Genomic DNA, 25,250 nt, shown 5'->3' with positions numbered 1-25,250 from the left:
AAGCAGCAGTTCCGCCAGACCTCCTGTTTCTGCTCGTTTCCCAGACAGCTTGCTATCCAGTGGTTGTTGTCGGGTTGTTGTCGCATTGCATCTTCTCGCTGCTCTCCAGGTCGACCTTGTGGAGATCAACAGCGGGTGGCCGCGATCAAGATGCTTGGGAGCAAAGTGGATACGCCTGACATGATATTTTAACGAATCAACGAACGTATATTTTATATTCTAAACAAACTAGGATTAAACTTGAACTCAAAATCCAGTATTTGAGTTACTAGTTAGTTAGTAGCTAACTTTGTTACCTCGACTTGATATCCCAGGCCGAACCCTCGAGCTCTTATTCACATATGTCGGGATCCATATAAACTAACTATTTACATATAAACTAACCACCTCATGTCAAGATGGGCTCGTCTCCGGTCCAAGGACACCCAGTTACCGTCAGTCTAAAAGAGCTCGAACAGGGTAAGCGCATGAACTCTGCTTTGCTCCTCTTAATCTTCCACGCCGTCCCTAAGCTTCCAGATCCAAGCAGACGCCGGGCTCTAATGTATAAAGCGCCAAAGGGTCTGTGTCTTTCGAGACCTTAACAGAAGCTTTCGGCCCTTCTTCGCTCGGCATCATCGTTGTCAAGGACCTGCCCGCTCGCTTTCGCGACCTGCGGGCCACCGCCCTCTCCAATGCCTCTCTCGTAGCGGCCCTCCCGCCAGCCGAGCTCGGTATGTGTAGAACAAAGACAAAACTAGATAATAGATAATAGGAATAAACACCACTTGGGGGATGAAATAAAATAAACGCTGAATAAACTGACCAAACCTTGCGCATCGCGCATCGCAGACGCCCTCTCGAGCCCCGCCTCCAAATACCTCGTAGGCTGGTCCTGCGGCAAAGAAACCCTTCGCTCCGGCCGCTTCGACACGCTCAAGGGCTCCTATTACGTTAACTGCGCCTTCTACCAGGACCCGCGCTGCAGGGCGCGCCCGCGGACCACTTCCCGGATTTCCCGCAGTACACGGCCCCGAACCTCTGGCCCAGCCCGCAGCTCCTGCCCACGTTCCGCGGCAGTGTCGAGCAGCTCTGCGCCCTGATCATCGATACGGCGGCGTTGGTGGCGCGGGCCTGTGATCGCTATGCGCTGGCTAACATTGAAGGATACAGGAGCGGCTATCTGGAGCATGTTGTCCGGACAAGCTTGACTACCAAAGCGAGGCTGTTGCATTATTTCCCTGCGGTGGAAGATGTGGTCGGGAACAGGGATGGTGGTGGTGATGACGATGACAGCGACGATGATGACAACGACGACGGTGATGATGATGGTGATGATGACTGGTGCGCCACGCACGTTGACCACAGCTGCCTCACCGGTCTCACCTCCGCCATGTTCGTCGACGAAGAGGCAAATCCGCCCGCTTCACTCTCATCGTCATCAGCAACAGCATCTAGCAACATCCCCGAACTACCGAATTCCCCGGACCCGAAGGCCGGGTTGTACATCCGCTCGCGCACGGGACAGGTCGTCAAGGTGAATATCCCCAAGGACTGCCTGGCGTTTCAGACGGGGGAGGCGCTGGAGTTGATTACCAGGGGCCGATTCCGGGCCGTGCCGCATTTCGTTCGAGGGGTAAGGCGTGCGCGGGGGAAAATTGCGAGGAATACCTTGACGAATTCCACCCACATTGGAGCTTCAGCTGCTCGTGCGGGAGGGGAAGTCGTTTGCGGACTTTGCGAGGGAGGTGGTTGAGAGGAATCACTAGCGGTTTTACTGTGTGGGATATTGTGTATCATGAGTTATGATTACCTATCGAGATTTGGCTGGGTCATGGTTTTGTTTTTGCTTTTTTTCTTCTCTTATATATGGTACAGTACGGAGCATGTATGTGTGTCCCTTTTCCTTGTCCCTTTGTTTTTTTTTTTTTTTTTTTTTTTTTTTTTTTTTTTTTTTTTGGCGTGGAACGTATGTAATGGATATTTGTTGCCTTGATAATATTGATTACTTTATATGCAAAATGTCTTGCCTTTCGTGGATGTGGTATAAAAGTGAACGAGAATGCCAGATAACTAGAAACGGCATTGTATGCTCAACTGAGTCTTAAAGCGCTAAAGAAGGGTAAAGAATACAGAGGTATCTCGGTAGAAGTACATAGTGAAGAAAGAAAAGAGAAAATGGGATAAAAAAGACTCAATGTGTAGGAAAGGCAGGGCCACGGAGATGGGTGCATGCAAAAAGAAATCAAAGTGGAAGATGAACAATTTCCCTCCAAAACGAACCGCTGGTATCCCACCCAGCCTGCTATGTGGTTTGAAGCACCATTTCTGTTCCCCAAGGAAACCCATCGCTGCCGCCAGAATGAAAAGAGAAACGGAAAAGAAGATAAGAGAAAAGCAACCTGTCCAATTCACGACACCCAGAAGTTAATCGATTACATGTATTTAGTTCGTTTTGACTTTGGAGCGTACGGCTTATAATCGCCGCCCTCGCTCTCCTCGGTTCCACCGCGGACCAAAGGCGCCTGCGCGAGAATGACCTGTAGGTCATCGCTCTCGTCACTCTCGCTCCTCTCACTAACGTCCGAAGCAGCAGCAGACGTAAGATCTATGGGAGTCTGGTTTGCCGAAGGCTCCAATGGCCCAAGCGCGCTAGTGACCAGCGAACTCATCTTGCCCACGTTTTCAAAAGTGGACGACTTAGCACTGCTGCCAATGAGCCCCACCAGTGGCCTGCCCATCGTGCGGGGAATTTTGGCATCTCTGATATCTGACCCGTTCGCGGTCCCGTCAATGATGCGCAGGTTTGCACGGAACATCTTGGGATCCCTCGAGTCATCGTATATGCCAACTTCCTCCAAATTCAAGCTTTCCAGGGCAAGCGTCTCGACCCTGGAATCTCCGAAGAACCACTCTTTGTCAGGGGCTAATCGCTGATCAGTCAAGCGGCCATATTCGCGGCCTGCTATGACTCCTTCCATATCTAATCCGAGCGAGAGGTCATCGAACATGAGGGACATGAGCTCTGATTCGTAACATCGGCCAACAACGTGATCTAGAGATATTTGAATCCGATGTTTCTCTGGTTGCATGCGGTACCATTTGCCATAGCCACGCATTCCCACGCACTCAAAAGAGTCGATGACTTCCTCATAGGTAAGAGGGCTCGGAGTTCCGATCGAATTCGGCTCTTTATAGGCATTCTTCGGTGAGAGGGTGTAAGCTTTGCCAACGAGGCGAACTGCTGTTGACTGACATAGCAGGGGAGAGTTAAGGTCAGCGTCGCAGTTTCTGAGCTTGACCTGGATGCTCTCTATGACTAACACATCGGTAACCTGATGATGTGGATCTGCCAAAATTGATTTTTGCCGTGGCATGAGTCGAACGCCGTCGCCTCTTATCAGGAGTTCAGAACCAATAAATATTCCTTTACAATATACCGTTGCGTCCGGCCACACCCCCTTGAAATGGTACTTGTTGACCACCGAGCAAGAAGACATGATTGTGAGCGCGTTTTTAATAGATGGGTGATAATCGTCAGGGTCGACTCCCTGTAGAAATATCTGCCAGTAGTTCAGGGGCCGAATGCAGTTCAGCGGTACGTATTTGTATTGACGCGAGAGGTTCTTGTTAGTGCTATTAGGGTCGGGGAATGTCTCTATCCGGAAACCAGATGTGTTGACGGCAAATTTCTTCTTGGTTTCTGTAATTATATCTTCAAGAATAGGAGGCTCCTCAGCCGTTTGCGCAACAGTGCCTGCTCGCCATTCGGGGATGCCAAGGAATTTTTTATTTTTGCGGCAATACATTTCGAAGCTTTCAGTTGACCAGTTGAACCTAAGCTCTGTTCCCTGGAAGGAGTAGCACCATAGAACAAGTTCGCCAAGGCGGGGGATAAACGAGTGTTGCATAAACGTTCTGGTTAGGTGTTCTTGTAGTGTGTTGCGTTGAGCTCTCCAGTCCATGCTTAATGGCTCCTTAATTGGTTGATCAATGCTGCCTCTTTCTTGTAACTTGAAAACCAGAGTCTTGAAGACGTCTGGTGTCCCCTCCTCATCCTCAGCCATATATTTCCTCGTTTTTGGACGCCCTATACCGACCAGCGACTGTCAGAGGCTACGCATCAAATGGAAACCGGGACGAATTATCCAAAGGCAAACGGGTCAGTCTCTCTTACCGGGTTTGCCTCCTACACCATTTGTGGATGCGCTCCCTCCACCAACTTTCTGCTTAGGCTTGGGGCCAGGCTTGCGTCGCAGTCTCGCCATGGAAGGGTCGTCGGAGTTAATTGCTTGTTTACCGGTTCTGCAGAGATCACAGCGGCATGGAACGGTACCTCGAGTCATTAAATGGCAGAAGTGAGGCCAAAATCGATTTGGAGAATTAAAGTAGTACCCCGACGGGTGGCCGTACAGATATTTATCCCGCTATTGTTATTTGAAGCCAATCAGCTTGGATTCATGAATATGCAAACATCTTCACCAACAGAGATACTGATACTGACGAGCGCGGGATTGTGCTGACGGGCCCTGGACATAAACACATATCCTTCGGGCAGTTGGTCAAGGATATATTGTTTCCCTATACTCCCAGTGGATTGGCAACAGTTGTTAACAAGGCAACACTTGAGTCAACAAGGGAGAATCAACAAGAAGCGAATAATTATATATATGCAATATATCAACATGTTCATGCCCAAGAAGGCAGATGAAGACCCGAGGACTAGCGCATAAGCTTGCGAAAACTTTTGAGGAGCTTCAATCACAACTACGGATGCATCTTAACCAAATTCTCCAAATTTCCAGAAACAGGAGGATATGTAGGAAAACAAGAGAAATACGATCCAACTATACTGCACGGTACATGCATGCAACAATATGAAGCAGCAGTTATTCGGAACATGAAAACAAACGAGTACGACAAAGGAAACGCGGATCTCGAATGCACCAAGGACACACTAACCTGGTCTCACCTCATCTCTTTCTTTCATCCACATATTGGCCAATTTCCGCAAATAAAGCTGCGGATCTTCTCTTTCGAATCGTGGATGTGTCGGCCAGACGGAGCTGTCGCCGTCGGTAAACGACTTGTCTATGCAGACTGTCACAACATTGTTGTCATCATCGTCTAGAGGCAGCGGGAGGAGAGGCGGCATGGCTTATTCGAAAATGCGAAATAGTCAGCTAAATAGGAGGATCTAAGTTTTTGGTCATTTTATATTAGTCCTGTTGCCGCCAAAAGACAGTTGCGGACGCGTCTTTTGGATATTTCAAGCAGAAGCAAAATGATAGATATTCTCGGTCAAAGTTGCGACAAAGATTTGAATTGACCTCTTGGAGGACGAGACCACGGCTGTGATTGGCTGGCGGCGGGGCAGAGCTCGCATGGCGGACACTAGCCGGTTATGGAAGTCACGTGTTATAACTACCTCTTGCGATATAAAAACCTCCAGGAATTTTTCGGAGTTTTTCATACCACAAGCTCCCTAGAGACCAAGAGTTGTCTCTTGAGTTACTGGCATTCACTAAAACCCACCAATGGCCTCCCATCCCACATAGTTATAGAAAACATCTGAAGATATCATGATCTATACGATTGCTAATATGCTTGAGCTATGGCGACAATTGGCGAACGGAATGAGGTCGAAACTCCGCCAAGGCAACGACATACTGACGCAAGGTTAACAGCTGCTCTGAGACCTTTCAAGTGAGATCTTAGCGCTCAGGTTCACTCTTGAAGAATGACATCAATTCTATTTTGAATGTGATCATTCAAAGCTTCTTGTCCAAATATCAGATTTCGACTTGGTACCATATGTTAAATTCGATTATGAGAAACTTAATACCGCGTGAGGATGGGAGTTTCTAGAACTTCTTCGCATGGAGAATTTGGAAAGCTAGATATCTTTTAAACATGTGGCCGCTACGCCAAAATACGATCTCTAATGATGAATGGCTGGGAGTCTGGGTCCAGATCATCTATACTCAGGTTATATATATTATTTTTGGTCATACCCATGCCACGCGCTTCCGATCGGTTCGGATGCGGTTCACACGAAGATGTTCGTGCGCGATGGACACGATTAACAGGGAGGGAAGGTGACTTGCGGAGAGTAATCTCACTAAATTGTATGTTTATTATGACAGCTTATGAGTTTGTTCCCGTATTTCATTGAGAGCCGAGACTACTGGCTACGTGTCTCTTTAGATATATCGAACCCAGCCGGCTGCTAATTGCAAATAACTCACTAATTATGCATATTCCCCATCTGCTTCCAAGCCACAGCCATGATCAATTTCATCTTCATGTCGCCTGTTTTGAAACCACTGGCCAAACACCATGACATCTATTTCGCGGCCGTTCGCCTCTTCATCCTCACTATAAACTGCCTATCAGGACCCATAGTTCCGGACAAGTCAAAGTTTGGTTGTGGCATTCCATTCGACGCTAGGGCTTCTTTGTCAACTTCAATGTCGAACGCCGACAATATGGCCACCACGGCAGCAACGATTTCGTACATCGCGACATTTCTTCCCGGACAAAAAGAGGTACCGCCTCCAAACGGGCGCATTGAATACATTCGGTCTCTTAATGACTTTGATCTTGTTCTGCCGGGTATCGTCATCGCGTCCGCAGACAGTGTCTGTCCATCTTTTATGGCTACGTGTTGTTCACTTTCAGCCTCCAATTTGATACACCCATTAATCTCTTTTCCTATGCTTCTGTTCTCGTCTTGTTCTTCATCAATAAATCTTTCGGCCCAAAATTCAGAAGCATCTGGAAACGAGTCGTTTGGAGACCAGACATTTGGGTCATTTTGCATTTCTCTGCCGGGGATAAATATCGTGCCCCCCTTGTGAAACACGTAACCGCCGAGTTCGGTCGTTTCTAAGACCAGTCGCACTGATGGTGAGGACACGTATACACGAAGTATCTCAAGGAATAGCGATTTTACGAGCTTGTTCGCGGCGAGGCTTTCGATATCCACCGTGCCATCTTTCCTTTTAGACGATATTATTGCGTGACGAACTCGACACTGGAGTTGCGTATCGAGAACGCAATGTATCAACATCCACGCGGCGGCCGGAATGGCGTTGGCAGTTGTGCTTGATTTACACATTAATCAGTTCTGCACTCAATGAGGAAAGAGGGGAAGCGACATACGCCCAAAGAAGACCTAGGTGAAAAACGGCCCGCCCTCGTTTACTGATGCCATTGTTTAGAAATGTACGGTGTCTCTGCCTCACCAACCTGGCGCCCCAATATTCATCCCACGCGGGATCTTCTGATTCCACATCCTCGAATTTTCGGTGCCTGGATGCCTCTTCCTCCCATCTCTCTAAAGCAGAGACCATCGCATCTCGGCTTGCAGCTGCCTCTGGTATAAATATGCTGGGTAAGTTCATTGTGAGCACTAATGCCCACGAATCAAATTCCCAAATATCTTCGAATGCTTGGGGCCAAATTTCCAAAATACGAGTCCCCATCAACATCGGAATGGAAGCAAGCGTGAACTGCCGCATAAGAAACCCTCTAAAATCCAGCGTTATCCATGCGTCGCTGGTGTCACAGCTTCCTTTCCTTTGAAACACGTTTTCTAAATTTGCACTCAAAATCGCACTAAATTTAGATATCATGGCGGGTAAATTTGGACCATTGAGGTAAGGGAAATGTTGTCGATGGAGTTCAGCGATCATGCCTTGGCCGTCGCTATTGCTGGTTGTTCTCTGAGTTGGTCCAAGGTGATCTCTCTCCAGGATATTTAGATCGGCTTGGGGGGCTCCAAATGCTTTATTCACGAGCAAGACAACCGGGTCAAAGGTGAAAACCTTTGGGCGACGATCTACCTCCCTTGCAAGCTTAGGGTCAAAAATTGTATAGAGATTATTCCCTGCCATTAACGTTCGCGACACTGGGACGTTATGGTATTTTTCCCTAGAAATTTGAGGTCAGAACATGGACAAGCAGTGGTGTACCAAATCCCAACCCTTTCCCCCTATATTTAACCCCGTCCTCCTTTTCGTTTCATCATCTTTCCGGAGGTATTTGGTTTGAAGAGCAAGGAAGAGAGAAGAAATGTTCAACCCACTTAACCCAGCTCGAGAAACGAGTCGTCCCGCGGCGGAAGGACAACGCATGACCAAGCCACGGAATGATATAAGGGATCAACGGAGGCTCTCCCTTCTGCCAGGGCCCATTACGTGCCTTGACGTTAGTGATAAGCCAGGTGGTGAGGAACGGGGAGACGAGAACGATGAGTATGCATAGCATCGTCTCCAGCGTAGTATTGAACTGGATGCTGGATAACATTGTGGTGGGTCTTGGGGGGGGAGGGGGGTGGGGGAATTCAGCTCTGTCCTATACTGCTCCCAAGCTGTATGTAACGAGGTAAATATACCTCGATTCTTTCTTTGCCTTCTTGTTTTCCCGTGGTCGTCGTCTTCTTTCGACTTTGGAACAAGTATATTCACGAGAAAGATAATTTCATACCTGAAAACGAGGCTCATATGCGTCTGAATCACATTTAAATCTTCCCTGGGTCGAAGACCAAGGTAATATATATATTGTGCCACCGTTGGCAAGGGCTCATTGGCGTAGTGTATGAAGCAGCCATAGCAGAAACATATGATATCTGCCGACAAATCCCTGTAGTGGCTCGTTTCCCTTTTATCCTGTTTTTGCCTTCTTATAGTGAGACATATGCCGACGGATGTTCATGTGTTGCTTGCTTTTTTTCCATTTTTTGTGTGATTTGTCGGTTAGCCGGGCTAGACGTAGAGAATGGAGCGTTGTCTGGTATATGAAACGATGGAAGCTAAAAGCGGGATGCCGTTAGTATGCATGACTTGTGGCCGTCAAAAAGCGCGTATGGTTCGCCCACATCTCATATGGACGAATTACTGTCACTTTTTGCGCGGAGCTGAAGCTATGATAGGGCGATAAAAGACGTTTTCTTATTCTACACTGTGTAAGAAGATGCAGCTAGCTCCAAACAGGATATTCATAGGATCATAGGATGCGAGTATTTGAAAAAAAAGAAGTATAATATTTACAGCACATATCACATCCGATCAACTTACAGAGAGCCTCGGATGCTCTACTCCGCGGTCTCAGCTTGTGCACCCAGACTATCCGTATCAGCATGGGCATCTACATATGCATCTGAATCCGCATTCGGGTCTGCATCTGTATCACAACTCCTCTGGTCGTTTTGCTTCTCAGCCTCGTCCCCGGCTTCGTTGCCTTTCTGGTATGGAGGAAGAGCCCGTTCAGCCTCGCCATCACGAACCCACACCCTACGCAGCTCGTCATCGATTTCTTTTTTCCGAGCCTTCCACCCCTCAACCTGGTCAAGCCGCTTCCGAAGCTCTTGTATTTCCTTCTCTACACCCATTTTCTCCTTTTCTGTGCCGATACGGTCGAATTCCCATTCGGTGCCGTCCTGTCCCATGCCAAGGGTAAGATTAAAGGTGTGGTACTTCTTCAGCGAAGCACGTGTGGAGATCGTGATCAGAGTGATCCCCCGTTGCTTGGCTTGTTCATAGAGTAAGCCTTCAACATCAGAAGAGACAGCAGACGTGGCTTCGTCGATGAATGCATATCGAGGCTCGTGGTACAGGAGTCTTGCCATGCCCATGCGCTGCTTTTCACCACCACTTAAGACATCTTTCCATTCCTTACGACAGTCCCAACCGCCCTCCCGATCGGGCAAGTATCCGAGGTGAACATCGTTCAATACACGAAGTAAATCCGCCTCACTCTTCCCATCTTCTCGCATGTCCATTTCGCTGTGGGGGTAAATGACTTGGTCACGCAGCGTGCCCCCGCTAAGGTATGGGCGCTGCGGGAGGAACATTATGCCATCTTCGCCAAATCTTCTAGGCCGACTAACTAGCCCACGGTAAACTGGCCAGAGCCCTGCGACAATGCGAGCGATAGCAGATTTTCCGACACCATTCGGGCCGGAAATCAGAAGGTGCTCGCCAGAACGGACTATAAATGACAATGATTCGATAAGTTCATCACCTCCTTGAGGAAAGAGAGACGGCGCTACCACAGGTACATGCTCTAGGCGCACTCCGTCGAACCCGCTGTGAATCGTGCCTTGGACATCTGAGAGAGAGTACAGTTCAGGATGGGAACCACGTCGCGAAGCATATGCATTAGCTTGTACGCGGTGGAGGGTTGATATTAACGTATACACACGAGAAGTATATCCTGCCAACTCAGAAAGGTCTTTAATGCTATACATCATACGACCTCCTGCATCCGCTAGAGAAAGCATAAGTCGCTTGTTCGTAATGAAATCCTTCATGCGATCTCTCTCCCTGTCAGAAGTTTCAGGAGACAAGAGAGTCATTTCGGAAACACCAGCTAGACCGCCCCAAGCAGGTAGAAATATTGGGAGAGACGTGATAAGATACCCAAAAGCGGACCAAGAATACTTAAGAATCATATCTTCAAGCATATTATATCGGATTTTCAGACTGTATATACCCTCCATCCATCGTTGAAGATCCTTAAAGCTTTTGGTGAGGAACACACGTTCCATTTCAGCTCCGCCGTAGAACGCCACCTCTTCAGCATTAGCCAGAAGTCGGGAGTGGAGGCCTCTAAAATCACCCTCTTTTCTACCTTCGACAGCTGCCAACTTTCCGAATGGCGGAGAGAGACGACGAAGTATCGTTGCTGTACCAAAATATCCACTCAGAATCCCTGTCAATGCTAATGGCCCAAGCGAACGATAGAGTTGATAGTTGAAAACGAACAGGTCCACTAGTGGTTTCCCAATCGAAGAATATAGCGTCGCTGAGGCTGCGCAGAATCGCGTGAGGTCTTGCGTGATGAATTGGTCTGCGGATTCGCCAACCCCGCCATCAAGATTGGAGAGCTTGTAATAGTTTATGTTATCATTGAGGTAAAGGTCATGTATATACCTTGTGAGTCGCGTTCGGAAAGCAATCGAGACCTTTGATTGGAGAAACTTAATCATAGCATTGGTGTAAGACGCGAATGTTCCGATTCCACACCATTTTATGAGGCCCCAGACAAACGCTTTACCTTTGCCGGTGACCAAATCCCGCACAATCTCTCCGTCAAGTCTTGCCACAACGAGAGATAGATATGTTCTAAGCATAAGAAAGACGCCGTGACCAATCAAGAATCCAGTTTCTTTACTCTTCCATCTCGGAATCATGATGCTTAGGAGGCTGAGAAACTGGTGCAAGAAGGCCAGATTTAAGCCTGGTTTTGTGGAGGGGGGTGGAATTTGGGATGAGACGGACGATATATCACCAAGACCGGCCGCCCTGGGAGGGTTCAGGAATAGCCGTCGATGCGCATCGAATGTCATTGGCTTCGTCGGATGAATGGTTACCTTGGAGGTAATTGAAGACGATACGGACGATTTGTAGGGAACGTATATTATCCGTGTCCCATCCTTGCCGCGAAGACCGGAGTTCTTCCTCAATAACCGTTTCCCCTCAGCCCGATCCTTCGCCCATTCATGCCACCAGCGATATCCCCCATATCCGCTTCCGATTATCGATAGAAGGAGGGTCGTAGTTGCGATTAGCTTGGCAGCTCTGGAGGATTTGCGGAATCGATCTTGCAACAGTTTCGAAGAGTGGGTGAAAAGAAGAAGCAAGGGGTCCTCAGGCGGCCGCAACGTCGACTGAACAGCCATTATGTCCGTATATGGAGTATGGTGTAAGATCACTCGCAGTCCGGTTGAACTTGGGTTCAAATATCCCGTTTTATTGACCTCCCAGAAATTGCATTTGTCAACCCTCGATAACGCTTTGTGCCAGTGGTTCTGAAATGTAAGGACAGCTTCTTTGGAATCCGATTTCTTCTGCAATAACTGACATCTGCAGGGGGTGAGAGTGCTAACTCTACCAGAGAAAGGCGTAACTGAAGGAATGAAGAAACCGGCCGAAGAAGAATCGTGACGATTCAATGACATGTGACGACGCCGAGAACCGATGGATTTATCATCACGTGATTATACATGTGTGGCTTGTACCAGGAATTGTATTGTGGGTAGCGTTGAAATACGATTACATCTGTATTATACAGTACGAAAGCTGGTAATAATACACAGAAATGTAATTTCTTGCCGCCCATGTCTGCGCGCAGACGAATGATCAATCAATGAGGATTAGCTCCACCTAGCAAGCAGACTGATTCGATTTTGTTGAAGCCTTAACCTGTTGCACGCAACCCGCACTATTCGCCAATCACGAAAAATTGCCTTCAGAAACGATGTCAAGCCAACGTACATCGGAGCCTATGGGATGTTTCGTCTGCACAAACTTGCGCCAGGCTTTGTTTGATCGCTGTCTCTATCACTGTGGAACCAAACACATCCACAATGTGTATGGTGCTGCCAAGCGGAAGCGGCAGGCTTGGCTTTCTTCCTAGCGGCAAAGTAGCCGGTGCCCGAAAGAAACGAACGGGGCCAATCTGATGGCTAACTGCTTTCGATTTGTGTAAGCGCCGTCAAGAACAACGCTGCCCAATAGCAGCAACGAGCCGCATGAGTGAGATCTGTAACAGCGCAAGAAAAAACCCTCGATGAGCATATTCCGTGAATTTTGCTGCCAATCGGTATCTGCTCGACGCGAAGTGAGTCTCTAGGATAATCAATGCCAATTCACGCCATGGGTCAAAACATGATAGAACAGGCTTGCGCACAGCTAACATACGACGGTCAAAATAGTACTGTTGGAGGGATTGGGTTGGGTGGTTCGTCCCCTCTATTACCAGTTGGCTCGGGTGGTAGCTGAGCTCCTTTGCCCCAGAAGCCTAGAATTATCAACCCAGAGGAAGCATATGGAATCGTGTTTAACTCTTACAATTTAATTCTTGCACAGGAGCGGCTCATCTGAATGCCTGAGTTCCCTAGTTGGCATAAATTTCGTGGATCTGGGCAAGAGAGGAAGAGGGACCCTGATACCTAGCCTAGTTAAGGTGTCGAGTTACACGACAAAGGCTACGGCTCGAAACCATGCCCAACAGCCAAAGTATTATACGCAAGGACATGGAGGATCCATGCAAGTTTCCTTATACCCCGCTTTTCAAGGTCTTAATGTATCACGAGTTGCTCAACTTGGGCAAGCCGGCAACAGCTGCCGCCTCGAGTAGATTGGTGGTTCATAATGCCGGATTGACTCGCGCGTAGGCACAAATAGGCAAGCAGGGTATCAGGAGACTATACGGCTAATTCAATTGAAAATGGGCCATGTCCTTACACACTCAGAAACACTTTTCCAATGTAGGAGGCGCAATCTGCTGCCCAAAGCGTTGCGGAAATAAATGCAGTACAATGGTTCTGAAACGAGAAAGCTTGTTGATAGATAAGATAGTTCGAAAGATCTCCCTCTCTGCCATATCACGTGCCTGTATATTTTTAGGTGTTTCCATTCAGGAAATATATTACCAACCCTCTTGCTGGTCTTCAAAACCAACCAATGTAACATCGAATAGGATGGTTCCAGCCACAAGGGACTCGTTAAATGCATGTAATATATCATGGAGCGTGAGGTATTTCCATACGAGTGCCTCAGCTGATCCAATTGGCCGGCTGCGGTATGTTATGGTTGGCATCAACCTTGCCGCAAATTATGGGCTGCAGACTCTCCAATATTACAGTACATGACAATACCGATTGCCCCCTTTCCATCTTGCCCCATCCAGCCCAACCACCACCAACCTTCCTGCGCTGGCGTTGAACCGCCTTCACCCGTTCTCTCCCTCTTCCTCCTCCTTAATCTTCGCTTCCCCTGTTGCTTTTGGGGTCCTTGGTCTTCGTGTCTGCCCTGTTGCGATCAGTATCGTCTTCGAGTCGGTTGAGCTGGTTCCTTGCCCCTACCTTTTTTCCCTTTGCAATTCGCTTGTACCAACCAGCCTAGGTTCGACCTCACAGCCTTTGAAGCCCTGATCCCCGAAATCTGGACTATTCCTCCTTGGGCTCCCTGCTCTGTCCCTAGCCTTGGCTTGCTTTTGTCCGTGGCATCCTCCAACCTGCCGTCCCCTCGTCCGACTCTGTCTCACTTGCATCCATTTCTTGCTGGAACACTCGAGGAGATCGCCTTAGGGGTCTGTTGGTATAACACTTGGATGAGTTTATACTGTACAGCATTCCTGTACACCACATTCTCCTAGCGCGTGGATGCGAGTTTGTGGAAACTTCGTCCACAGAGGCTTATATAGTTTCAATTCCTGGAGTCTATTGCCGACATTGACAGGCGAAGAATTCCTGTGAAGGCGATTGCAGAGCTGTCGATTTTGTGGATATATTTGTGACCAGTTCCTAGCGCTGAATGAAGCTAGCCTTCATCGTTCCCTATCTCCGTAAAAGGCAAACAAGTTCAGACTTGGGAAGAAAAGTTCGGACGTCCCCTTCTTGACAGTCTTTGACCCGACTTGTAAGTGACGGTGGTGGTTTTCGAGAATAGCGTTCGTCTTTCGGCCTCTCCAGGCGTGTATTACAGCGGCATATATTTGTCCTCGTTCGCTTTTGGACTACAGAGACCAACGCAACCTTATTCCCCTTCCCGCGGAATTAGCTTTCCCGAACCTCCTCATGACGACTTCACCCAATGGCCCAGGGTCCAGTGAGTTATTCTATTTAATCTATTTGCCCTATGTTGAATCTATATTGTTGCTGACCAATCGTCCTTTAAGACTCTGCCTTGCCTGTTCTTAACGATGCAACTTCCAAAAGTCTGTCGCCAACTGATCGGTCCATTAACGACGCCCCTCTAGAGCGACGCTCATCGCATACGAACTCAATTCAAGGGTCCTCTGACAATACCGAACGGCCAAAGAAAAAGCGATCTTTTCTTCGCGTCCCCTCGCGATCATCTTCCAATGCAAAACAACGAGGGCAGCTTACCGCTCAAGAAAGGCAACAAGACGGCACCGAAAGCAATACTGGAAGTAAAAAACGGGCTGGAAGTATGGCAAGCAGCAAGCGATCCAGGCACACCGACGCCCCTACTGCTACAGACACCAATCCTAAGGTGTCCACAACCGATGCGGATGATCAGCCTAAGGAAAGGTTGGCAAAAGGGCCACCGAAGTTGTTTTCATTCCTCAGTTGCTGTGGCGGCGCGTCGAACGAAGATCAGGAAGACCCTGGAATCCCCCCAAAAAGATCCGTAAAGCCACAGTCGTCGCACGGCAGGCAGCCAACGCCAGTCGAGAAGACAGAACCCAGCGCTGCAGATTCGAGCACATCGGATTCTAGAGAACCGGCATCTTTTGATGAAAAGTTTGCGCTGAAAGCGAATGCGGACCGGAAGGATTCTCACATTAACGATGATGTGCCGGTAGCGCCCGCGGAAACTCCTCCGGATAGCGTGGTCAAAAGGGATCTTTTTGATAAAGATTTAAACACCCTTGCCCCATCCAACTCAGGATCTGGCTCTGGCTCAGCTTCGGGTTCCAGGAGTTATACAGATCGAGATTCTGATTTACCGCCAATTCCTGTATCGGAGAAACTGACCCCGTCAAACACACCCAGCGCTTCGGGTGAGCAAACACCGGCCACGGACGCGGTCTCAAAACAACCCAATGGCGATCAAGATGTCTCCATGCAAAATTCGCAGTCCGCAGAAAGTTACATAGACGAAGATGTGGATACTCCGCTCCAAGACAGAACCGGGCAGCAAGCGATGATTCCCCCTCCACCCCCGTTAGATCATAATGCAGAATCGTCAAACAAGTACATCCCATCTGTTCCTCCCCTTCAACCAGAGAACCAGCAATGGTTATTACCTCCCGTTGAACCACACCTTCAGAGCCGCAAGTGCCTTGTCCTTGACCTTGACGAAACACTTGTCCACAGCAGTTTCAAAGTAAGAAAAATGTCTTCGTTGAGTTTGGATGATATCATTTTTGCGAATATACTAACGGAAATGGTTTTTTAAGGTTCTTGAGAAAGCTGATTTCACCATTCCAGTGGAAATCGAGGGGCAATATCATAATATCTATGTAATCAAGCGTCCCGGCGTTGATCAGTTTATGAAACGAGTGGGAGAACTCTACGAAGTTGTCGTTTTTACAGCGTCTGTATCAAAGGTTTGTCAAAAGCTGGTATTCACGAGAAATGACAACAGGAGAAACTAACATTATTTGACTGTTGCAGTATGGCGATCCTCTATTAGACCAGCTAGATATCCATAAAGTCATTCATCATCGGTTATTTAGAGACAGCTGTTATAATCATCAGGGAAACTATGTTAAAGTATATACCTCTCGCACTGCCTCTTTCATAGACTATTAACTTACTCTTTGCGGTGATACCTAGGATCTTTCTCAAGTTGGCCGTGACCTCCGAGATACCATCATCATCGACAATTCTCCAACATCTTACGTTTTCCATCCTCAGCATGCGATTCCAATTAGTAGTTGGTTTTCGGATGCACACGATAACGAACTGTTAGATCTTATTCCCGTCCTCGAGGATTTAGCCAGTTCTCAAGTTCGGGATGTAAGTCTTGTTTTGAATGTGGCGTTATAGCGACCGCGTGGACGTGGTCTTTGACAGCTTGCCTGTTCGCTATTTATATCACGACTTGCCAGATGTTTTCTGCAATATTTCCACATTTTTCCACGGAGTATCAGGAGATATGTTCTCTTGGCCTGGAAATATGTCACGCCAAGCGCAAAGATCATGGTTCGTGCCTGCATGTGTTGCACTGCTCCTCTCATATTGCTAAGGACGGCTCCGAATGCTGCAGAAATGAGAAAAAAAAAACCACGAAATACCTTAGCTCGACCACAGCATTCAAAGGAAGAGTGGGCAATAACATGCATTTCTATTTTTGCTTGGCACCGGCTCCACCATCTCCCATCCGGCCGGATTGTATCCTAGGGCTGTCCCTTTTTCTCCCCTTTCGTAATCATCCCCCATTTCACCGCCTCTATACAGCTTTGATTGCAAACCCTTGAACGGGCCCAATCATTTCCTCCAAGTGAGCGTTTTATTTTCCCTTCAAGCATTTCCTTGCCGTTGCATCAACCAGGCGTTTTGTCTGCTCCATATCCGCAGATCATAAAAAAAAAGAAAATGTCCTTGCTGAGTATATGTGTCCATTCCCATGCTTGTTTTTGCCCAAGTGGCTTTTCACACACAACACATACCCATACACACTGCTACCATGCATCTGCTTTCCTATGTCTCTATCCCATCATCCCATATGTTATCATTCTCCTTTGTCCTTGTATTTTCAATGATCCGGTCCTCGTATCACATATCTCCACTGTGTTTCCGTATTTGAAGCAGCGATTTTGCTATTGTTTCCTTTTGAAAGATATCACACAAAGCAACTGATTTGCGGGTCGTTATTTATTCGTAATACTTTCTCTTCCTATTTTCCTTCTGATATTTCCCCTGTCATTCCCATTTCCTTTTGATTTAACATCTATTGCTATTGCCATATTGTTTATTATCACTTGCAGGTCAAAATTCTGCTGTTACATTATTTCTGCCCCTTTTTTTCTGGATAGTCTAATTCTCTCAGTTTTCCCTTATGTGTTTTGTTATGGTTTTGTAAGGCAACCACAAACCACTCCTCAATTATCCCCAATTTCTATCCCCCCTTGCTCCATTGCGGTTTCTGACCAAAATCAAGGGCATAAAAATTCGATACGAAAGTCTCTCCAGCAAGCCCCACCCCAACCCCTTGCCATGTTATACCTAATTCACTAAAACCAAAAACAACGAGCTTATATTGCTATTTTAGTCACGTACATAACTTCCCACCTACGAACCTACCTAATTATTATACCATCCACAGTTACAGAATTGCCGCATTCCATAGCTTTTGACCATGTCGTCATTCATCTTCTCTCATTTGCAACCATAGGTTCTTTCAATTATTGTGCATGCTTGGAGATAAACGTTTTTGTACCCTCTTTCTCTCCATTCTTACAGTTGTTGGATGAATGTATTGTTATTCATAATGCCGTCCCTTCATTTTCTGTATTTGTAGATAATCTTACAATCGTTTTGCTTGTGATCATGTTGTAATCTATTAGACAGTTCATAGTTTAGTATGGCATGAGGCCATCGCTTGGATGATTCAGGGCCATTCCAGGCTCAACTGAGTCTATGCTTTCCAATCCAAACTCGTCCTGGGCGGATTGAGGCTGTTTTTCTTTTTTCAACAGTTCAGGAGTAAAAGTGGGAGAATTTTGTTCAAAGAAACAATGGACAATAAACCAGAAATTCTTCAGTCGGTATGCAAATCATGTTATAGCCCAGAAATGGAAGAAGAGTACCAGTAACTACCAGTAGGCAATAATAAGAATACAAGAGAAATCTAGGGGAAATGCAGTCTCCTACTCTGCTATAATATGAGGGTATAAGAGAGGATAATTGACTCATTCCTCCAGCCAATGTGGGAAAATAAGTTCCATCGTGTAAAACTCGATGCACCTGGCGATGTATCAGGTGGTGTTAGGTGAGGGATGGTACGATCCTCGATCCACTTGTGACATCATTTCACCAAACCGTCTCTCGTGTCGTGATAAAACCCAACTGCTACAGATCGCCTTTTCTCATACATTTGAGCGTATTACTGTCTCCAGAGCTTCTTTCCTCTTCGCCTTCCTGAACGTCCGGCCATCTTCCCAGCCCGCGCGCAACAGCTAGTTACATGACCAAACCGCATCTGGAGTCCCCAGTCTCAACTCTAACCCCAACCCCGGCTACAAATACCGAGATGAAAGACTGTAGTGCGGCAATGAACGATGGTAAAGGCTGGGATGGCAAGCTTCGGGTCGAGCGCCATGCCGTGCTTGCAAATCCTGAAGCTCTCGAAGACCAAGACCATTCAGATGAAAATGACCCGCCCCCGGAAACGATAGAGGCTGATGAGGGTACTTTGCTCCCCGCACTTTCTATATATCCAGGCACATCACCTTATTTTCATGTGGCTTCAAGTACCTCTCTTTTACAGTTTTTCATACCACAAGGGCTAATGTATATGACTTTGCTTTCTCTTTAGACCTGCTCTCGGATTTGGCTGACGATGTTGAGGTGCGTGGGCGGAAGGCTCCCTTGCGGATGGTCGCGTATCTTATCTCACGACCTTTTTGTTTCTCCCTTCTGAGAGACAAATCCGTGGGAGACGAGCGATTGCTGACACAGATTATAGGACATCGATCTGGTTCATTGCCGTATATCGTCTCTTCCAGCACTTCATCTAGAACGATTCACGCATCTGGAGGTACCCTTTCCCTTCCCCGCAGCCCCCCAAATATATCCAAGTTTGTATGCCCCCCCGGCTGACAAGTCATTCAATCGGGAATAAAAATAATTCAGAAGCTCTGCCTCCGACAGAACCAAATATCTCAAATCAATTTTCCAGAAAACCTCGGCCCAACGCTTACCGATTTAGATCTCTACGACAATTTGATCACGCGTATTAAAGGACTAGATGCCCTCACAAAGCTCACCAACCTGGATTTTAGTTTCAACAACATCAAACATATCAAGAATATCTCGCACTTGGTACACTTGAAGGACCTATACTTTGTGCAGAATCGAATACAAAAGATTGAGGGGTTGGATGGATTGAGGGCGTTGAGAAATTTGGAGCTTGCGGCCAATAGGATTAGGGTATGTAGTGTTACAATTCTTCCTTGGCTGGACTGGTGTGAAGAGCCGTGCTTATGAGTATAATTTTAGGAGATTGAGAATCTGGATGACCTCACTGCTCTAGAAGAACTGTGGTTAGGAAAGAATAAGATCACCGAAATCAAGGTATGCGAATGATCCGCTGCATTTCCTCAACAGCGTTCAATAGGCTCCGTCTTCAAAACATGAGAGCATGCAATCAATCATGCATTTTCTCACCGTTTTAATCCAACATCATACAGAACATCGATGCCCTTACCAACCTGAAAATCATCTCTCTCCCTTCAAACCGCCTGACAACCATCTCTGGCCTCTCAAATCTCCATAACCTCGAAGAGCTCTATGTCTCTCACAATGCTATCACCGCTATATCCGGTCTAGAAAATAACACCAACCTCCGCGTCCTCGACATCTCCAGCAATCAGATCAGTAAACTAGAAAATATATCGCATCTCTCCCATCTCGAAGAGTTCTGGGCTTCCAACAACCAGCTTGCTAGCTTCGATGAAGTCGAGCGTGAGTTGGGAGATAAAAAGGAGCTGAAGACAGTGTATTTTGAGGGGAATCCTTTGCAAACGGCCTCTTCGGTGCTCTATAGGAATAAAGTCCGGCTGGCATTGCCGCAGATTCAACAGATTGATGCGAGTAAGTTTTTATTGGTTTTATCCTTTATTTAGTTTGTTTAGTCAATTCCTACGTTGTGCCTCCTAAGCACGCTAGTCACACTGTGGCCAGGCCGCCGTGAAGTGAAATGACGATTTGGCTAACAAATTCCGGATTTATAGCGTACTTGCGTGTATCGTAAGAAGCATGTTATTTTAGTAACCGCTCCCCTCCCCTGACATTTCTCACCGAGACTGCCAGCAGGATGCAGGAAACAAGAGGAGTGTCTTCAAATATGGTCTACGTTCACAGCGCGTCTCCTTATAATAAAATATCGCTTCGTAGATGTGGTAGACATCAAAGGATTGAAATTATTCTAGCCCTTAAAAGCTGAGGAATGAAGTGAATGCAACTAAGTATATCTAGATATCGTGTTCTCAGGCTTTCCAATTTCGCAGATGTTCCGAATGAAACAAAAAGTCATGAATCTTTGCACTGCAACATATAATGCACAGTATGGTTAAGGAGCACAAGGCCTGTAAGACGTGGGTGTTATTATCATATTATTTTACATAGGTGTATACATATCCTCACCGTGGGTTCAATCTTCTATATAATTTCTTGAACCTCTAAACATCGGGTGTCTCCCCCCCCCCATCTCATTTTGATTTACTGCCCTTCTATATATACACAAAAAGCGAAAGCAGCTCTATGCAGAGTACATAATACCTGCCTACACCACGTGCTGGTAAAGGTAATCTTGGAAGGTTGCCCCTTTCTGCCCAATGGCGACACACGGCGATAGTCACCCAGAGTAGGATCTGATCGGTCTGTTTGATTCCCGGGTGAAATTAGGTATGGGGAGAAATGGATCGATTCTTTTTGTCCACCCGTACCATCCCGTCGAGTTTCTGCTTGATCTGGTTGGCTGGACCAGTTGTTTGATATTCGGGGACCGAACAGTCACAAATTCCAGGCGTTAAATAGGAGGACATTTCGGTGACGCAAAATCATCATCACGTCAAGGGCATAGTCTAATCGAGGATTCTTCTGTTCTGTTGGATAAGTGTAAGAAAAAAGGGACGCAACCTGTTCCAAATTCCTTTTCGAGGAAGATAACGCCTGACGGGAGTATTTCGAACGCTGTCTTCAGGAGCATTTGTTACTCTCACCCCCCTCTCTACATTTCAGCAAGGGCAAGAAATAAAAGAAAAGTCCCCTCTCTTCAGTAACCTGTTCAGGATGCGACTATGCTGATTTCGTTCTGCTGCTCAGAATTTCCCTCTCCCGGCTTTGGATCCTGTGCTTCTTGCTGCGATTGTCCCTTCTTAGGCTGTGACAATTCGGGCCCCTGCTCTTTCACCTTCTTCGCCTCCGCAGACTTCTTTTCCGCGGCCTCCCGTCCCTCCCGCCACAGTCGCATAAGCGAATCGCCATGCAACGTCTCGGCAATCTGCATAACGTTAATCTGATGACGAAATGGAACCGGCCGTTTCCTCTTCGGAAAGCAGTCGACGTGTCCGAGCCAGGGTGACGCAGCTGGACTTGGAGCATGGCTACGCTTTTTGTAGCTACCACTTCCACCCGTACCATTTGCTATCTGCAAAAGATCCTGAACCTCAACAGAGTTAGACGCGACAAGGAAGGCGTTATGGTATGGATTCTGCTTGACTGCGACACTGTGGTCATGGTATGACGGCTCGATATAGCAGATGATTGATGATTGAGATTGGTTGGCATCACAGTTCTCATGATCGTTGCTGTTTTGTTCCTTTTCCTTTTCTCTGGCCTTGTTCATTCTGGCTTCTTTGGTTTTGGCTTTGATGCGTGGCTTGCCAAGGGCACTTTTTGTTGAATGCTGATATCCTTCAGAATCAGGCGGGTATGTTGATGGGAAGAGTGTAGATAGACTAGGGATAGGAACGACAAGTGGAGAAGCTTCCAAAGCTGCGTTCCTGGCTTGGGAGTCCTCAAAAATTGCCAATGCTGAGCGACCAGTATTTTTGGCTTCTCGGGATGGAGTATTCTAATACACCTTTGTTAGCATGAATCAGGGCTTTTTATCTAGGTTCTTTGGGCTGCTGAAATATCTATGGTAGAAATTGGTAGGGCAATGCGCTGAAGTACAAATCCCAGAAGAGTCCAAAAAAAACGTAGAGAATCGCCCTGAGAAAGGCGGTCAAAACAATGTGTATCACAAAAGGAAGAGGGACAGCTAATCGCCGTATTTCAATGGTCTCAACGAGTGCAATAGCTGCTTGAATGCCAATAAGGACACTCGTCCACATTTGATAGCAAGCAGGCCCATCCCCCGTTTCCAGTCCATAAAGCCAAACGAACACATAGAGAACTTGATATCAAGTCAAGGAAAGAAAGAATACAAGTCGAGGCAAATCCGCTTTCATTATCGGCACAAAGAAGCAAGATACAGAAATACTAACCCAACAAGATACATACCTTCAAATTCAAGAAATACGATACTTCCCCAAATTTCCGTATCGCCCCAAGGATCAATTGCGACTCCGCGAGTGTGCGCGGACTCGGTACCATTTTGATATGGACTTGTTTGAGATTCGCAACATGGCGTGCAGCGAAGGTCGCCATAGGTAGGTCCTAGGATATCAAGAATATATGTGATAATTCAGACGTTATCGTCGCCCCACTTCCAAGAAACTCCTCAGGCAGCTTTCGTGAATCCTCTTGTCATTGAAGTGTTTGCTTGCGATCCATGTGGTGTCTCCCATGGATAAGTGGCCCTTTTGGGTGGGAAGATTTCCGTACTTAGGATTCTTTTGTCCTTCGATGAAGGTCCTGAAAACTTCGACAGGGGCAAAGCCCAGCGGGGATATCTTCACGTGGCCCTTTATATAGTCTGAAGTTCAAGATGACAGTTGTTTGGCACTTGTGAAGTAGACATAGAGAAACACGTAAATATCATCCGGTTCGATTATTGATTGATGATGGCCTGTTGGATCACTTTGAATTTTGATGCTAAGAGAAAAAACCATAACTGGTGGAGATCATGTGATTTGATACAACCTAGGGTCCCAAATTTCGGAGCCGAGAACTGCCTTCATCTACTCGATTGTTTTGTCCACCGTCTTATACTATTCATCTTTAATTTCTGCGTCCATGATGAATGAGTCGGACAGGGCTAATCGGCTCATCTGATCACAAGGTTTAGCTATTTGTGCCGGGATCGGAAAGCTGCTCTGCAAATGACACAGAGTTACCTTCAAAACATAAAGGTGTAGCCATTCCAAGGTTGGGATTGAAAAATGCTATTTCCACTCTACAAAATGCATCGGTGATACTGGACGTTGATATCGAAAAATCAAATGCGTGGATGTTGAATTATGCCAATCAATGCCTAGCGCAGGCAATTTAATTTGATCCAGAGAAACTGAGAATTTTAATCTCTGTTCTTCGGAATAGGTTCAAATTTACCTGCTGTTGCACGAGCAGGTTGTGGACGTTTCGCCATAGGTGAATCCATTACACAAGGAGAGTATGGGTATAGCGTGGAGCAATGTCCAGGCCTGGTCGCAATGGTGGGGACACTGGCCTTGACTGACTGCACAGTGTATGTACAGCCCTCGTTCTGCAATTCCTTTTTTAATTGCAATGGCAGAGGAGAGTTCCTGGGAAAGGATAACACTGCTGCTTCATTCCATGCATACATACAAACCCAATCTGTTTGCTCCGTCCGTTACCTACTCTTTTGCTTTCTATTCTCATGCTCAATTTCTTTCCTTTGGCTCGCCTCATTCAGCTAGCAGGGCCGCTCATGTCCAGAGTACCTCCAACAGCTAACTCTTGTCTCAAATTACTTGAGAAACGGCAATCATTATAATCCAGTTGGCTGGAAAGATGGCAGTCCCGGATATAAAGCTAAACAGCGGGTACAACATGCCCATTGTTGGCTTTGGGCTGTGGAAGGTCAATAAAAACAGCTGCTGGTTACCGCCTGTTAGATGGTGCTTATGGTAAGGAAACCCCTGCTTCCCTTCTGACCAGACCGCTAAAAGACCCTGTGAAGATTGGTATGGCAGTTGACATACATCATTTTACTGCATATTAGACTACGGGGAACGACGCTGAGGCTGGAAAGTGAGCGGCTCGGGCCATTCAAGTGGCATTGTGAGGCGCAAGGAGCTGTTCGTTTCGTCGTGTCAAAGCTCTGGCAGGCTTATCATAATTCTAAGCAAGTTGAACATGTTGCGCGGAAACAGTTAGCTGACTGGAGCATTGACTACTTCGACCTCTACATTGTACACTTCCCCAGGCTAGTTTAGTGAAGGTGAAAGTTCGATCATTCTCAGTGGTACCACGATCCAGCAAGCCATGGAGGAGCTGGTTGACAAAGAACTGTCTCGTAGCATCGGAATCAGACATCCAGCTCATCATGGACCCGCTGCGCTATGCGCGAATCAAGCCTGCCGCTCTCCAGATCGAGCATCACTCTGAGTATACTTTACCCAATGTCTCTTAGTGAATTTCGCTCGAGAGAATGGTATTGCTGTTACCGCCTATTCTTCGTTCGCCAACACAAGCTTTCTTGAGCTCAACATGCAAATCGCCAGGAACGTCCCGCTGCTACTTTCTCACCCCATTATTACGCCCATTGCTCGGAAGCATGACAGAACATCTGCCCAGGTCGTCCTCCGTTGGGCCACACAACGAGGTATCGCTATCATCCCTAAGAGCAACTCTAAAACCCGTCTCCTTGGGAATCTACGTGTCAATGATTTCGGCCTTGAGCAAAACGAAATCGACGGAATCAGTGCCTTCAACAGGAATCTTAGGTTCCACAATCCCCTAAAAGTAAGTAGAAACTATCCCCGCGCAGTCGAGGTTGATTGGTCTAGAGTGATCGTTACGGATCCTTACCCTTCCACTTTTGCAGTAACTACGGGATCCCATTACCAATCTTCGCTTAAATGGCCATACCTATAGAGGTTCTCAATGTGGCCGTTTTTTCCCCTCCATAATGAGTAGTATGACCTCGAAAGCAGCC

The 25,250-nt window shown here is 47.0% G+C and overlaps 9 protein-coding genes across 9 annotated transcripts; 4 read left to right on the top strand and 5 right to left on the bottom strand.

The window, feature by feature from the left end:
* Window positions 1–398: 398 nt before the first annotated feature.
* Window positions 399–1,735, top strand: HCBG_00780 (uncharacterized protein; the record flags this gene model as incomplete). The annotated part of the gene is made up of 4 exons (XM_045427830.1): window positions 399–459; window positions 561–713; window positions 832–932; window positions 968–1,735. The coding sequence occupies 4 exons, from the start codon at window positions 399–401 to the stop codon at window positions 1,733–1,735; spliced, it is 1,083 nt and encodes a 360-aa protein (XP_045291805.1).
* A 679-nt stretch (window positions 1,736–2,414) lies between these two features.
* Window positions 2,415–5,206, bottom strand: HCBG_00779 (uncharacterized protein; the record flags this gene model as incomplete). The annotated part of the gene is made up of 4 exons (XM_045427829.1): window positions 2,415–4,069; window positions 4,157–4,406; window positions 4,484–4,560; window positions 4,942–5,206. 4 exons carry the CDS (start codon window positions 5,132–5,134, stop codon window positions 2,415–2,417), a joined length of 2,175 nt encoding a protein of 724 aa, XP_045291804.1.
* A 1,119-nt stretch (window positions 5,207–6,325) lies between these two features.
* HCBG_00778 (uncharacterized protein) lies at window positions 6,326–8,289 on the bottom strand (the record flags this gene model as incomplete). The annotated part of the gene is made up of 3 exons (XM_045427828.1): window positions 6,326–7,085; window positions 7,231–7,914; window positions 8,069–8,289. The coding sequence occupies 3 exons, from the start codon at window positions 8,287–8,289 to the stop codon at window positions 6,326–6,328; spliced, it is 1,665 nt and encodes a 554-aa protein (XP_045291803.1).
* Window positions 8,290–8,984: 695 nt separating this feature from the next.
* Window positions 8,985–11,665, bottom strand: HCBG_00777 (peroxisomal half ABC transporter; the record flags this gene model as incomplete). Its single annotated transcript, XM_045427827.1, has 1 exon — window positions 8,985–11,665. One exon carries the CDS (start codon window positions 11,663–11,665, stop codon window positions 9,077–9,079), a length of 2,589 nt encoding a protein of 862 aa, XP_045291802.1.
* Window positions 11,666–13,586: 1,921 nt separating this feature from the next.
* Window positions 13,587–14,137, bottom strand: HCBG_00776 (uncharacterized protein; the record flags this gene model as incomplete). The annotated part of the gene is made up of 3 exons (XM_045427826.1): window positions 13,587–13,794; window positions 13,853–14,072; window positions 14,113–14,137. The coding sequence occupies 3 exons, from the start codon at window positions 14,135–14,137 to the stop codon at window positions 13,587–13,589; spliced, it is 453 nt and encodes a 150-aa protein (XP_045291800.1).
* Window positions 14,062–17,492, top strand: HCBG_00775 (plasma membrane phosphatase required for sodium stress response; the record flags this gene model as incomplete). Its single annotated transcript, XM_045427825.1, has 5 exons — window positions 14,062–14,597; window positions 14,668–15,842; window positions 15,916–16,065; window positions 16,133–16,231; window positions 16,295–17,492. 5 exons carry the CDS (start codon window positions 14,567–14,569, stop codon window positions 16,505–16,507), a joined length of 1,668 nt encoding a protein of 555 aa, XP_045291801.1.
* Window positions 17,493–18,647: 1,155 nt separating this feature from the next.
* Window positions 18,648–20,591, top strand: HCBG_00774 (phosphatase PP1 regulatory subunit sds22; the record flags this gene model as incomplete). Its single annotated transcript, XM_045427824.1, has 6 exons — window positions 18,648–18,870; window positions 18,999–19,030; window positions 19,316–19,612; window positions 19,682–19,756; window positions 19,873–20,275; window positions 20,416–20,591. The coding sequence occupies 6 exons, from the start codon at window positions 18,648–18,650 to the stop codon at window positions 20,433–20,435; spliced, it is 1,050 nt and encodes a 349-aa protein (XP_045291799.1).
* Window positions 20,592–21,031: 440 nt separating this feature from the next.
* Window positions 21,032–23,188, bottom strand: HCBG_00773 (uncharacterized protein; the record flags this gene model as incomplete). Its single annotated transcript, XM_045427823.1, has 2 exons — window positions 21,032–22,259; window positions 22,691–23,188. The coding sequence occupies 2 exons, from the start codon at window positions 22,835–22,837 to the stop codon at window positions 21,471–21,473; spliced, it is 936 nt and encodes a 311-aa protein (XP_045291798.1).
* Window positions 23,189–23,781: 593 nt separating this feature from the next.
* Window positions 23,782–25,106, top strand: HCBG_00772 (NAD(P)H-dependent D-xylose reductase; the record flags this gene model as incomplete). Its single annotated transcript, XM_045427822.1, has 4 exons — window positions 23,782–23,816; window positions 24,173–24,276; window positions 24,726–25,057; window positions 25,083–25,106. The coding sequence occupies 4 exons, from the start codon at window positions 23,782–23,784 to the stop codon at window positions 25,104–25,106; spliced, it is 495 nt and encodes a 164-aa protein (XP_045291797.1).
* Between the last annotated feature and the right edge of the window lie 144 nt (window positions 25,107–25,250).

Source organism: Histoplasma capsulatum, assembly GCF_000150115.1.
Source record: "Histoplasma capsulatum G186AR genomic scaffold supercont2.1, whole genome shotgun sequence".
NCBI classification, from domain to species: Eukaryota; Fungi; Ascomycota; class Eurotiomycetes; order Onygenales; family Ajellomycetaceae; genus Histoplasma; species Histoplasma capsulatum.
Note: the sequence above shows the minus strand (reverse complement) of the source record. Positions and strands in the feature narration are given on the sequence as shown.